The sequence below is a fragment of the Carcharodon carcharias genome, chromosome 8 (assembly GCF_017639515.1).
Source record: "Carcharodon carcharias isolate sCarCar2 chromosome 8, sCarCar2.pri, whole genome shotgun sequence".
In the NCBI taxonomy this organism is placed as follows: domain Eukaryota; kingdom Metazoa; phylum Chordata; class Chondrichthyes; order Lamniformes; family Lamnidae; genus Carcharodon; species Carcharodon carcharias.
The window spans coordinates 155,119,124-155,134,740 of NC_054474.1; the positions used below are offsets into that span (position 1 = coordinate 155,119,124).

The 15,617-nt window shown below is 42.5% G+C and overlaps 1 protein-coding gene across 1 annotated transcript in view; it reads right to left on the bottom strand.

Annotated features, from left to right (window-relative positions):
• kcnt1b (potassium sodium-activated channel subfamily T member 1b) overlaps positions 1–15,617 on the bottom strand; it is a 388,151-nt gene that overhangs the window by 55,078 nt on the left and 317,456 nt on the right. Inside the window, exon 18 of the mRNA XM_041193666.1 lies at positions 143–359. Within this exon, the coding sequence (XP_041049600.1) occupies positions 143–359 (217 nt within the window). The remainder of the gene's footprint in view (positions 1–142; positions 360–15,617) is intronic.

Sequence of the window (15,617 nt, forward strand, 5' to 3'; positions counted from 1 at the left end):
TAACTCTTAACTGCCCTTTGAAATGGCCTAGAGTTCATGGGCAATTAGGGATGGACAACAAATGCTGGCCTTGCCAGCAACACCCACATCACACAAAAGAATGAGGTTTTTGTTGAAAATCATCATTGAGGTAGTTACTCACTCAGGGGCAGGTAGGCTGTCATCATCAGATGGATTCGCCTCGTCCTCTGATTGGTCGCTTAAGAGGTCACATGGTAAAATGGCAGCAGTATCGGCAATCTCAAGGACAGGTCCGATGCTGGGCCTTCTATTTCCCGCTCCATTTTCCGTAGGCAAGCTCAAGGTGGCACCACTGGATGGGTGGCACTCGGTATTCTGAAGATCCATAGCGACTGTACCTAAGAAGAGAAAGGAGAAAAGATGACCAAAACATTAGTGCAGCCATAGCCAGTTAAGCACTGAGGATAATAACGGGCACAAGCTACTGCCTTTAACTCAGAAGGTAAGCAGAAGTCAGTTCCTCTCAGCAGAGAGGGAATGCTATATTAAAAACAGAAAGTCCAGGAGAAACTCAGCAGGTCTGGCAGCATCTGTGGAGAGATAAACAGAGTTAACATTTTGAGTTCAATATTATTTTTGTAAGGTGTCAATTAGGCTCAAAACGTTAATTCTGTTTCTCTCTTCACTGATACTGCCAGACCTGCTGAGCTCATCCAACACTCTGTGTTTTTATTTCAGATCTCCAGCATCTGCAGTATTTTGCTTTTATCATAGAGATGAAATGCTGTTCATTTAAGTTTCATGGGTTCATAAGGTCTGGACAGGGTAGATAGGGAGCAACTGTTCCCATTGCACAGGGTCGAGAACCAATTTAAAGTGATTGGCAAATGAATAAGGGGCAATAGGAGGAAAAACATTTTCACTCAGCAAGGGGTTAGGGACTGGAATGCACTGCCTGAGGGTATAATGCAGGCAGGTTCATTTGGGGCTTTTGAAATAAAATTGGACAATTATCTAAAGAGAAAAGATTTGCAGGGCTACAGGGAAAAGATAGGGAGGTGAGACCAGCTGACTTGCTCTTGAAGAGAACCAGCAAGGACGCCATTTTTTAAAGAAATACACCCAGTTCAGAGTTAATGTTCAGGTCAAGGGATCATTTACTCAAGCGCTGTTTCACATAGGGCAGGAGTTACAGATTAGCATCTGAGCTTTGCCCTACATTTTGGCAGCCCTTGGTCACATTCCTCCATATGTTCATCTATATTCTCCACAAAGCAGGGAAGTAATTAAATTGATGCACCATCTTAAGCTCTGAAACGAGTGGCGCTCATTTTGGGAAAACCCAATTATTTAAATGGTTTCCATTTCCTTTGCTATGAGACCCATTTTCCTGTTAGCTTGAAAAACTCCTGGGCCAGGATTTTACGGCCTCTGCCGCCTGGTGGGGTATTACTGTCTTGCCGAACTGAATGGAGATTTAAGTGGCTCGCTGCATGCCGCGATGAGGCTGTAAAATCCTGGCCTTGTAGTTAACTGAATGCTTATCTGCTTGTGCACGAAGTTTAGACCAAGACAGCTGCTTCATAGGCTCTGCCCTAGCAAACGTTTTCTTCAACCAACATCAACTTTGCACTGCCTTTGGGGTACTTACTGCATGAAAAATGTACGGAAGAAAAATACACATTTCCTACTCTATAATCGTTTTAATAAAATGCAATAAATGCTGTGGGAAATGCTAATCAGCTACATAAAACTGAGTAGAATCAGCAAAGAAGTTACCTTATCTTTTAAAATCATCGCTGCTCCACTCAATCTCATTTTATCTGCTTTCTTAATCTTGTCTAATTAAAAGCAAAGTTCAACACTAACTTGAGGAGCAGCAGCCATCTTTCGATTGGGCACTTCACAGTCATCTGGTCTCAACACTGAGTTCAAGGGCTTGAGATAATTACTGCTCCCATTTTCTCAGACATTAGGAGCTGGTAATTGTTGGAAACGCAATGCTGTACTGACTAACTGGCTTGCCATAGTTATGTGACTCTGCCATGAGGCACTCTGCAATTAAAGGGCAGGGTGTGGAGGGTGCATTGCACAGGAGAAGAAGAATTTCCCAGCACGGGGAAAGCAGCATTTTAACTGCAAGAAGCAAAGTCATTTCGCCCACAAGTGCTTGGCCAGGAAAAAGTAAAACAAGCTGATACAGATGGCCACTGCAGAGTTATCAGCAGACGAGTTTGATCAAGAACTATATAACAGGTTGGTTCCGTCAAGTGTATAGGAGACAAATGGTTTGTAACTATTACAATGATGACCCCAGAAGAAGCGTATCAAGCAAACAAGAAGTGTCAGATAAACACGGGTGTTTTGTGCAACATCATGACCATCTTGACCTTTGTGAAGTAGCTCAACATGGTGATCCAAAAATGAAACCCCTGAAAGTAAGATTGAGGCTATATGATGGCATGATACCCATGCAAAGAGGACAAATGAGTCTGTCAACCCAATGTAATGGCAAGAAGGGGGATCTAGAGTTCCAGATTATAGATGGGACAAAACGGCCACTCATTTCAGCTGAACAAGTCTAAAGCTTGATAAAAACAAAAAACTGCGGATGCTGGAAATCCAAAACAAAAACAGAATTACCTGGAAAAACTCAGCAGGTCTGGCAGCATCGGCGGAGAAGAAAAGAGTTGACGTTTCGAGTCCTCTGTGGAAGGGTCATGAGGACTCAAAACGTCAACTCTTTTCTTCTCCACCGATGCTGCCAAGTCTAAAGCTTGGACTGATAACCCTAAATGTGTCAACGTGTCACAGCACACAAAACCATTGACGGTACAAATATGTGTTTACGAGGTTGGGAAGTCTACAAGATGAATATCATCTAGAAGTAGATGAAAGTGTAAGACTGATTCAGTATCTGCCAAGAAGAGTTCTAGCTGACCTCAAGTCAAGCTTAAAAGACAAGATAGAAGAGCTGGAAAAGAGGGGAGTAATCACAAAAGTGACAACTCCTACAGACGGGATTAGCAGCATGTTAGCAGTGAAACAGCCTGGAAAGATGTGAGTATGCTTAGACCCAAAGGATCTAAATAAAGCGCTGAAGAGATCTCACTACCCCATGCCAACCATTGAAGGAATTTTGCTGCAAATTGCTAAGGCAAAGATCTTTAGTGCCCTAGGTGTGAAGGATGGTTACTGGCAAGTGAAGCTGGATGAAAGCAACAGCTTTCTAACAACATTCTGGATGGTGTTTGGGAGATATAGGTGGTTTCACATGCCTTTTGGCACTTCCATGGTTCCAGAAGAGTATCAACGCAGACAGCATGAGATAGCCAGTGACCTTCCCGGAGTGGAAGCCGTAATGGATGATCTACTAGTCTATGGATGTGGAAGCACAATGGGAGAAGCCATTGCTGACCATGATCTGAATTTAATACGACTGCTAGAGAGAGCTCACCAGATGAACCTGAAGCTGAGCAAGAAAAAATTGCAACTGAACATGCCTAAAGTCAAGTATATAGGTCTTCACCCAGACCCTGACAAGGTGAGAGCTGTAGCAGTGATGCAGCGATGACAGATGTGAAAGCAGCGCAAAGACTTGTTGGATTCCTGACCTAGCTAGCAAAACTTTTGCCATTTTCGAGGCTTTTAAAATTTCTGCAGTCTGCTTTCTCTTCTTCGGAGAGATTTAGGGTGGAATATAATTTGTAGCAGTCTCTCCCTAACAGTGTTAAAAGTGTTGCTACTGATATTTGCCCTGGCTCGTTAATTAAATCAGTCGCAATCTCATTGTTTTGCCAGTGCAAGTGGAAAAAACTGCCAGTTCGGCCGTATATTCACTGTTGCTGGGTCAAACTCCTGGGACTCCCTCCCTAACAGCACTGTGGGTGTACCTACACCACATGGGCTGCAGCAGTTCATGAAGGCAGCTCACCACCACCTTCTCAAGGGAAACTAGGGATGGGCAATAAATGTTGGCCTAGCCAGCGAAGCCTCACATCTCTTGAATGAATAAAAAAAAATTGCCTTTAATTTTGACACGAGCTGGGAGAGCAAAGTTCATATCCATTGTGGCTCACCCAATGATCCAATCATAGCTTCTTTTGTTTGCTTTTCCTTTTCAGTGGCTCTGAATATGTCTGTCTTTCTCTTTTAGTAGCTGAGCTTCTATACAGCTCTGCAAACTCAGTCTCAGCTCCACTTCTGACACCATGTTATGAGCTGAATGAGTACAGTGCTTCTTGTAATCTATCTTTATTAGGAATGAATATAACATGGATACTTCCAGTCAGTGCCTCATGGCAGAGGTCACCTGACTACGGCAAGCCCAAGTTGGACCTTTTGTACATGATTGCATTTCAGCCCAAAAGCCCCTGTCTCAGTTCATCTGCTGATGGAAACCTCATTCATGCCATCTCTACCTCTGCAGGCTGGTCTCCCACATTCTAGCCTCCCTAAATTTGAGGTCATCCGAAACTCTGCTGCTGGTGTCTTAACTTGCACCAAGTCCTGTTCCCCTATCACCCACGTGCTTGCTGACCTGCATTGGCCCCAGGTCAAACAATGTCTTGACTTTAAAATTCTCATCCTCGTTTATGAGTCCCTCCATGGCCTCGGTACCCCCTATCTCTGTAATCTCCTCCAGTCCCACAACCCTCTGAGATACCTGCACCCATGTAAATTCTCTCAAGCATCCCAAGTTTTAATTGCTCCACCATTAGTGGCCTCGCAGTTAGTTGCCAGGGTCCTAAGCAATAGAATTCCCACACTATACCTCTCCTTCTCCCTACCTCACTTTCCCCCTTTACGACACTCCTTAAAACCTACCTCTTTGACCAAGATATTGGTAATCTGACCTAACATTTCCTTATATTGCTTGGTGTCATATTTTGTTTTATAATACTCCCGTGAAGCACGTTGGGATGTTTTATTACACCAAAGGTGCTATATAAATATAAAGTTGTTGTTGCTGTATTTGTTCTTCTCTGGACTCTGTGTTGGAGGTGAGGTATCTGGGCAGGGGCACTGCAAGGGCATTTATACCCTAGGCCAGGATTTTACGGCCTGGTCGAACGGAATGGGGATTTAAATGGCCTGCTGCATCTGCCAGAGAGAGAAACGCTGCAGTGGGGCCATAAGATCCTAGGGTGTTTTGCTCCGAAGGCAAGCTTGTGTTGTAAGACTGTCCAATAACTCTGGCCATCCAGTAATGGGCTCAACCCATCCATAAAGGCCAGTAGTGCAGCCTTCACGATACGAGCTAGTATTAACTGTCCTCTGACACCAAGGAAGGCCTACAACCAGGAACATAAGTGTCATGACTTTGAGCAACTTCATATTTGCTTCATTGTTGTTGCCAGTGCTCAGAATCCAATCTGTAAAGTTAGTGGGGTAAATGCGGAAGCTAGCAGCCTCACCGTGTTGCTTTCATGCTAAATATTCTGCAGTATAATTGTGTAAAGTCACTGCCTGGAGGCAAAGCTCTTCGTGCTGAGCAAGGCTAATTTACTGGTGACCTTGAGTTAACACTTCAAAATATTTTATTGTCCTTGTATCAGCAAAGTGTAAATACCTGGGACAAGGACGACAAAGGTGGAGGTGAACGTGCAATGGAATAGGTCAGTAGCTGCAGAAATGACATGGCGAACGGAAGGTCTAAAGCTAGTCAGCTGGGAATTGGAAAGGGCCATGGTAAATGACTTGTCAGAGAGGTTTTTACCAGGAGCCAGCACAGGAGGAAGTGGGTTTGGAACTGAGAGGGGGTGTGAGTGGAGAGGAATTCAAGGAAGTGATCAGAGATGGCCTTTTCTGTGTTTGAGATGATAGGAGCAGACAATAGAGTGTGAGTTGGCAAAGCTGAGGGGTTGGCTGTAAAGTTGAATAAGATAAATGTTTCAGCAGCAAGGATCAGGCCCAAGAAAGTTTTGTTAATGCACAGAACTCTTGTGTTCCAGATATAGAATGGAAACTATCCCTGTCTGCACAGGATAAGCGTATAAATAGATGGAGTAAAGGCTATTTGTCACATTAAGATTGTTCCTTCCACAATTGTTCCCATCATAGCAAAGATTCTGTTGAACATCTCCTGTTCTCTAAAAGTAGATCAAATAAATTCAAGAGCATGTAAATTTTGACTGGTTGCCTTTCTTGGTATTTAGTCCCAGTGCCAAGGGACCATTTCTTACATTCTTATATTTCCGTGTAGCATTCTCTATAATTATGTATCCTTAGAACATTCTGTTCCATTTTTAACCATGCCCTTTGAAAGGATGCCCCAAGCAGCAACATTGAGTATACCACTTCAAGAAAGACATGTGGGGCAGAATTTTCTCTGGTGGGCGGGGAGCTGATCCCCACCAGAGAAGCGGGCCCCGCCGCCATTTTACGTGGACAAGCCACTTTAGGCCCGCCCAGCTTGACGTCCGGCGGGAAGCGCAATGCACTTCCTGTGCAGGCGGTGGGGTCGGGGGGGGGGGATTCCCCAAAAGCGAGAGTGTGCTCTTTTGCACATGCGCACAAAAGAGTGCACATCTCCCTGAGGCTAAGTGCAGCCTCAGGGAGATCGCTGACACTTTTGAAAACATTAAAAATAGAACAAAAAAATCCTTTAAAATGTCACAAGAGATGGGACATGTTCATAAATTACACTAAAACTTTATTAAACTGTTTAAATCCCTACATGAAACCTCATCCCGCCAGTGGATGAGGTTTCATGTTTTTTCTATTCCCCACCGGGGCTCCTGGCCTGCCTGCCGACCTTAAGGTTGGACGGGCAGGTCCTTTAATTGTTTCAATGGCCTCAATTGGCCGTTGACAGGTTGGTGGGCCCGCAGCTGATTTGGCTGCGCCCCCGCCTTCCTGAAAATTTAAATGACGCGGGATGGCATTGGGGGTTCCACCCGACATCATCCCGCATCATTTTACGCATCGGAGAGCGGGCCCTGCCCCCTGCTCGCCGACGGCAAAATTCAGCCCGTGGTCTACAAGCCATACTATTCATCCATCTTGAACAATGTCTAGATTGGCAAGGGCAAAATAATGGCCATCCATTCCTGCCAATGAAAATTTTCAAAACAGTCTCCAAGGCAACTTAAGTCATGCATTCCAACAATGCACCAGTGCACTCATCTTAATGTTAATTAGTAGATTTTATCTAGAATTGTACAACAGTGTATAAAGGAAGAAAGCATGCTCAACTGCATTCCTGCAGAAATACTGGCCAAGGACATGGGAAGTTGCATTATAGCCAATACAATGAGCGCTGGAGGCAATGTGCTTGGCAACCTTCTCAGCAGCAGAGTTTATATCTAAGCGATTGATCTTCTAGAATCAGGACTTTCCAATTTCGAGCAGTTTTGCATGTTGAAGCAAAAAATTACTAAAAATGTTTGTAAACTGAAGTGTAGGGTTGCCGCAAGAATACTCAATTAGTCCTTGGGGTATCATCAAATGTCCCAAGAGTCTATTGTTCTGCTCCAAAGAACTCTCTGCTGCTGACAACATTGGTTTCATTCTAGGCTTAGAATTGGGATAAAAGTTTTGCAAATGGTTTGTTTGAGTTTTCAGGATGCATGAAAATGCATGTAAGTGTGCCAAAGACAGGGAATGAAAATGCAATGGTGTACAGGACAATAACTTGGCATCAGAAATCAGGTTGTTGCTATTCTCTTTTATCATATTGGCACAAACAGGGAAAGCCACAGTAGGAACAGTTGGTTGATAATAAACTGCAATATTTCCAACCCCAGCACCTTATAACAATGGAGGGGGGACAACAATTCTTTAATGGTCATCTGAAGTGGACATTTAATTTTAGTCTAATTAACACCATGGGAACAATATTCTTTCTTAACTTGTATCAAGTTACAGTATGCAAATAGTTCAGCCATCAGTTTTGTTTTCAGGGCATCTCAAAAATGATCATCACATAAGTATGTTCTTTCAATCAAAAAGCTCCAGGGAATTATGAGGCCGTTTCCTCAATTAATTTTCAAAAATAGGACAGATATTGCTAAAAAGCAACCATGATCACACTTCAAAAGTAAGTTGTTAGCTCATAAGTATATAAGGATGCCCTGAGGGTGGAGAATGTGCAATACAAATGCAAGTTTTTTCTTTCTTTACTGTTGGCAATATTAGTGGATGAATCCTTCATAGATGTGTAACTGTCCTTTAACAGGTAACAGTGTAATGCAGTGTTACATAGGCCAGGATTTACCACCCCCACCAAAGTCAATGGACTTTTGGCTGGTCCGCTACATCCACCCTGGCAGGCCCCACCATGCTGGAGCTAGAAATCCCTGTCGTGGTGCTTAGAAGACATCTCCTAAAATAACAGGATGAGGAATGTGTTAAAAGAACACCTATTGCCAACCATAGCTATAATCCCCCAGGCAAAAGTTACAGGGAATTATAACTAAATATAACATATGTTTTCCATGTCATTTTTTTGGCCTTGATAATAAATATCTTGGTTTCTAAGGTGACATTTTGGGGAAAGGGTCCTCCAATCTTGAGTGCTAGCAAAATTATAAACCTGATCTCTTATAATTTTACTAGCTGCCACGTGAGATCTTTCTGATGGAAGGTAATTAAACTGAAACGTTAACTCTGTTTCACTCCCCACAGATGCTGCCAGATCTGCTAAGTATTTCCAGTACTTTCTGCTTTTATATTATATATTACATCTTTCATCTGTGTGCACAATTTTGCTAGGGCACAGGAACCAGGGAGAATCTTCCTTGCTCCAAGGGATGGGTATGCTACACAATCCAAGAGTACAAGGGAGCCAAAATACCATTAGTAAATGGACATAGGTCTTGAGTTTCTTCTGCCTCCGTGAATAAATACAACTCTCAGTGTCAAAATGGAAGGTGCTCTCAGAAAAGTGGGGAGATTGAGGGGGGCAGGGGTTAATATATGAATTGGAAGTTGTTTCCTTACCTCCCCACCCTCCTCACCTCCAAGAGGCTAAACTAATGAATGAATCAGATTAACACTTCACCTATTGGGTATGACAATTCTTTCATCTCTATCTGTGTGAATTAGGGTTAAGACATGGAGGGAGGGTCACGAGAAAGGCAGTCTAGATTTTGGAAACCGGAAAGTTAAAGAATGGCAAAGGTTCTGTCCTGGGCTGTGGGTCAGGATGCACCAATGCTTAATGCAAGCTTGGTGGCTCACATTACCAAGGCCTAGTGAGGCCATATATATTGGGAGGTGATGGCATAGTGGTATTGTCACTAGCCAGAGACCCAGGAGGACCCAGCTTCAAATCCCACCATGGCAAAGGGTGGAATTTGAAGTCAATAAAATATCTGGAATTAAAAGTCTAGTGATGACCATGAAACCATTGTCGATTGTCATAAAAACCCATCTGGTTCACTAACATACTCCCTTTAGGGAATGAAATCTTCCATCTGAGTCTGGCCTACATGTGACTCTAGACCCACAGCAATGTGATTGACTCTTAACTGCCCTGTGAAATGGCCTAGCAAACCACTCAGTAGTACTGCAGCAGTTCAAGAGCCACCATAGAATAAACATTGGCATAACCAGCGACACCCACGTCCCATTAACGAATAAAGAAAATAGTGTGCTCATCATCTCCGTTACCCCAATCCGGAGTCTCAAAACAAGCCCAACCAAATTAATTCAAGAGAGGGGGGAATGGATGAGGGCAAAGAATGTGGAAACATGTATTTAATGCAAATGAATCATACCTCTGACATACAAATGAAATCTGAATTGAAACAGAAAATGCCCAGCAGGCCAGTCAGCTCATTAAAAAAAAACAGACTTCATAGCTCAGCTCAGCAAGTTTTAATGAAGGATTTTACCCAAATGCTACCTTATTTATTTTTCTTTAAGATGGCGAATAGCCTGCTGGGCACTTCCACCGTTCAGTGATTACTGTTATTAGAATATACTACTAAACTGATTTTCTGCCATTTTGTTGGGTGTACAGCATCCATCTAATTATGCACATCCATCCAATAACATTACATGCAATGCAATTGGAATTGCATAATCCAGCCCAGAAGGAAAAAAACAGTAAAAACTGGGAGATAAGAATACTGGTCTGAACATGTCTTGTATACCTTAATATGGAATATAAGTAAAAAAATAAGAGTACTGGTCCGAACTGTTTTTTCCTTCTGGGAAACAAATGATAACCCTATTTATGCACCGGGCAACCACAAATTCAAGTTGCAATGACATTTACGGAGAAAAAATAATCAGACAGAACTCGGAAAGCCCTTTCGGGTGAGTTTATGTTGAGTGGTGGGAAGTTCATGCGTTACTTACCATAAGCTGTGGACTGGTTAACTTCACGTCCCACACACAAAGGGGAAGAAAACAGTAAAAGAAAAGGTAATAGTCAACACAGAACTCTGCCAACAAGATAACATCTCATCGAGTCGTCCTGTCCTAAGTTTGAAACTGGAAAATCACATTAAACACCAACTTAGTTGTATCTGGCAATTTTCAGACCTCCAAGCCTTGGCTGGTTGGAAAACAACCAGTTAGTTTGCAGCCATTCAGAGGCCAACGATCATGAGGTAACTCCTAAAGGGAGATTAAAATCCAGGGAGTAGAGGTACAGTTAAGTAAAATAAAAGCAAAGTACTCTGGATGCTGGAAATCTGAAATAACAACAGAAAGTGCTGGAAAAACTCAGCAGGTCTGGCAGCATCTGTGGAGAGAGAAACAGAGTTAATGGTTGAGATTTTCCAGTCCTGCTCGCCACAGGTGGGTTAGGTGAGCTTTCGTTTTAGAAAATTGAACAAAATACATTTTTGGTTCAAGCCCTGGGATGGTTTTATTAGTGTGACTTATACAAGGTAATGTGTGTCAAGGGATCTTCGGCTAGTCCATCAACATTCTGTCCATCCTGTGGTGGGAATCGCCACGAGATGGACTGGAAAATCCCGGCCAATGTTTCGTGTCCGATATGACTCATACGGGGCCCGAAACGTCAACTCTGTTTCTCTCTCCAGAGATGCTGCTGAGTTTTTCCAGCATCTTCCGCTTCCATTACAGTTAAGTGAATGTGCGTTAACAATTTACTTCTAAGTTTAAAAACAATTTTATGGAAACACAAGGGCGGGTTTCATTCACTGAACAAAGATAAAAAGTAAAATGAACAAAAGGGAAAATGAAGAAAAAGAAAGATAGCAAGCTTAAAAGTTTCGTATTTATATGTAGAAATCTGTTTAATTGTAGAGATCCAATAGGGAATGCAAACATAATATTAAAGTCAAATATCCTTGTTCATGTAACTTTGATTTTTAAAATTATTATGTGAGTTTGTACATGGAAAGTCAAGATCTCGTATGGTCTTCAGGCTAAGTATGGTTAGAATATGTGGAGGAAATTGGACCAAGGCCTGTAGATTCAGACCCCATTTTAAAGTCACATATTCTGTCCTGATTTTTGTATAGCATACTTTGAAACAACTATTCGTAACTGACTAGCACACATAGCAATTTGGGAAGCACATCTTTCACCTTTGAAGTTTGTTTATTAAATAGCATGTCTCAGGGATGAAATAATCTTGTTCAATTATTTGAGCTTCATTCCTTTAGTTTACAGTATCATGTCAATCCCTTAACACACATTACCCTGTATAAATCACAGTAATAAAACCATCCCAGGGCCAGAACCTAAAACGTATTTTGTTCAATTTTGGAAGCTCAGAGACTCATAGATGTTTACAGCACTGAAGGACATTCAGCCCATCGTGTCCACACCGGTCAACAAAGATCTGACTGCACTTATACCATTTTCCAGCACTTGGCCCATACCCACAAAGTTCACCCAATATAAGTCATTTCTTTTGTGACAAATATCAGTGTACAATGGGTTGGATATTGGGCAGGTACTTCAAGGTCACCATAATCTCCAGGATTTCAATTCCCTCCAGGAGCCTGAGAAGAATTTCTTGGTGAGGCGAGAGTGACTGCCCTTGACATCAAGGCAGCGTTTGACCGAATGTGGCATCATGGAGCCCTAGCAAAACTGGAGTCAATGGGAATCGGGGAAAACTCTCCACTGGTTGGAGTCATACCTAGCATAAAGGAAGATGGTTGTGGTTATTGGAGGTCATACATCTCAGTTCCAGGCCAACACTGCGGGAGTTCCTCAGGGTAGTGTCCTAGGCCCAACCATCTTCAGCTGCTTCATCTTCCTTCCATTATAAGGTCAGAAGTGGGTAAGTTCGCTCATGATTGCACCATTCAGCACCATTCACAACTCCTCAGATACTGAAGCAGTCCATGTCCAAATGCAGCAAGACCTGGACAATATCTAGGCTTGGGCTGACAAGTGGCAAGTAACATTCGCACAACACAATTTCCAGGCAATGACCATCTCCAACAAGAGAGAATTTAACCATCAACCCTTGACATTCAATGGCATTACCATCACTGAATCCCTCACTATCAACATCCTGGGGGTTAGCATTGACCAGAAGCTGAATTGGACTAGCCATAAAAATACTGTGGCTACAAGAGCAGGTCAGGGGCTAGGATTCCTGCAGCGAGTAACTCACCTCCTGATTCCCCAAAGCCTGTTCACCATCTGCAAGGCATAAATCAGGAGTGTGATGGAATACTCCCTGTTTGCCTGGATAAGTACAACTCCCACAACACTCAAGAAGCTTGACACTATCCAGGATAAAGCAGCCCTATCCACAAATTTTCACTCCCTCCACACCAATGCACAGTCGTAGCAGTGTATACCATCTACAAGATGCACTGCAGAAACTCACCAAGACTCCTTAGGCAGCATCTTCCAAACTCACAATTGCTACCACCTAGAAGGATAAGGGCAGCAGCACATGGGAACACCATCACCTGGAAGTTCCCCTCCAAGCCACTCACTGTCCTGACTTGGAAATGTATCACCATTCCTTCACTGTCACTGGGTCAAAATCCTGGAACTCCCTCTCTAACAGCATTGTATTTGTACCTACACCACATGGACTGCAGCATTTTAAGAAGGCGCCTCACCACCACCTTAAGGGCAATTCAGAATGGGCAATAAATGCTGGCCTAGCCAACGACGCACACATCCCAAGAATGAATATAAAAAAAGCAAACTGGTGTTGTTGGGTGGCCGAGTTGTACTATTAGTGATAGAGTTGATCTGCAGACACTTCTTGGGTGGAAATATTAAGTTTATTTACAACATACTCAGCAGCAACTACACGTGTGCTTTCAAGTCCAACTCTAACTCTACACTGACTGCTGGGGTAGCCCATGCAACTCTCCTATTGGTTACTACAGATCATGTGATCTTCCTTAACAAGTATTATTCTTAAAGGTACATTACACATTTAATAAAACCATAATTACTCCACCGGTTTTCCTGATCTTTTTTGTCTCTTTCAGGAGACTACATGACAAGTGGGTGGGTTCATTGAGCACCCTGATTCCTCCTGACAACATTTGGAACAGGGCTGATGAATCCATCAATGTTTTTCCATACACCTTGTTGTGTATACATATACTAATGAGTTTATTATCTAATATCTTACAGAAAGAATCAGCAGGCTAAAGTGTGAAGTGTCAAACTCAATACATTCTTGATAGATTGGATCATTTGTCAAGATATCAGTTCACAATGAATTTGGAACCAGAATAATTTGCAATCATATGCTATTTGTCACAAAGACTCTGCTGTCTTTTTATGGTGTCTGAAGAGTGCATTTCTTGATAAGCATTTGTTCTGACACTTGTTAAAAGTCATATCTGGAGGCAGATGAGTTATACATAATTATTAATTTCCATACGTATTCTACTCACATCGAGGGTCAAATTGGGAATAGTGAAGGGATCTTCAGCAAACAGATTGGCATTTTGCAGGCATTGGCCCTTTAACCTCCTCCAGCAACTAGGAAAGCTCATGCTTTGTGTAGAAACTCGCCGAATTTTGCATGCCACCAAATCCCCTGCCCCAATGATGGACAAATGCTCTTACTACAACAACAACTTGCACTTAAGCATCAGCTGCTTAAACAAATAAAAATCTCCCAAGGCATTTTCACAGAAGCATAATTTAAAAAAAAAATGCAAAACCAAAGGAGATATTAGGAGAGGTGACCAAAAGATGGGTCAAAGAGATTGGGTTTAAGGAGGATCTTGGTCAAAGAGGTGGGTTTTAAGGAGGTTCTTAAAAGAGGAGAGGGGGGTTGAAAGGTTTAGAGAGGGAATTCTGGAGCTAAGGCTCGACACTAAGACTCTGCATGATACCAATCTATTTGCTTAAGATCCCTTCACTATTCCCCAATGGGAGCATAATACATATGGAAATTAATAATTACATATGACTCATCTGCACAGCCGCCAATTGTGGGGCTAAGAGAGGGGGTGCAGAGGCTGGGGTCAGAGGAAAGGATAGTTTGGGGTAAACTGCGAAATTAAAGAGGAGGTTACAGAGATTGGAGCCCACGAAATACATTTAAATGTGATGAGAATTTTAGCTATGAGGCATTCGGAAATCAGGAGCTAACATTAGTCAGTGAGGACAAGGGTGATGGGCGGGTGGAACATTGCAGGATAGACTATGGGCAGCAGAGGTTTGGATGAGCTGATGTTTACAGAGGTTGACAGATGGGAGTATGGCCAGGACAGTATTTAAATAGTCACATTTGGAGGTGGTAAATATATAGCAGAGGTTTTAAGCAGCAGGTATATTTTATGCTATCATCAGGGTGCTTCTGGATGTCTGCAATTTTCATCACTGGTGAAGAAGTGCTGCATTATCAGAGGTGCCATTCTTCTGCTTAGATGTTAAAAAAGGCCACCTTAAAAAAGAACTAAAAAAATAATCTTGTATTTGTGTCACGACCACCAGGCATCCCAAAGTGCTTTACAGCCAACGCAACACTTATGAAGTGTAGCCACAGTTATAACGTAGGAAACATGGCAGTTAATTCAGGCGCAGCAAGCTTCCACAAATAGCAATATGATAATCTACATTTTTTGTGACAGTGATTGAGAGATAAATATTTGCCAGGACACCCCAGATAATTCCCCTGCCCTTCTTCCAAGTAGTGGCATGAGGTCTTGCAAGAGAGGCAGTCTGGGCCTCAGTTTAAAGACTCATCTGCAAGACTGCAGCAATTCCTCTAGGGTCAGCCTTGATTTTTGGCTTGAACTCACTAATTAACAGAGAAAAGTGCTACCAGCTGAGCCACATCTACCTGTACTAATAATTCAGGTGAATGTTAAGGATCCCTTGATATAATTCATCTCTCTGTAGCAGCCAACAATACACAAGCCTGTTGTCATGTTTTCCTACATAATGACTATCACATTCCAAAACTAAGTTAATTGCACGTAACGTAATAAAGAACTATATAACTACATGTCTGTGTTGAGGAAGGTGATTTAAATGTCGATGATATTGGCACTAATTTATATGCAATCTTAATATTTGAACAGCTTCCACTTTACAGTGACGCTTTGCAGTCCAGCTCTGCAATCAACATCTGACCTGATTTCATATATTTGATTTGATTTGCCTCAAAGCAATGCAGAGATGACACTGGTTTCTGAGTGTGCAGGAACTTTTAGAGTGCCCTACATATTTAAAAATGTCTACCCCTAAGCTTTTAGCTCAGTTTCCTGTAGCTTCTGTGTCTGTTTATT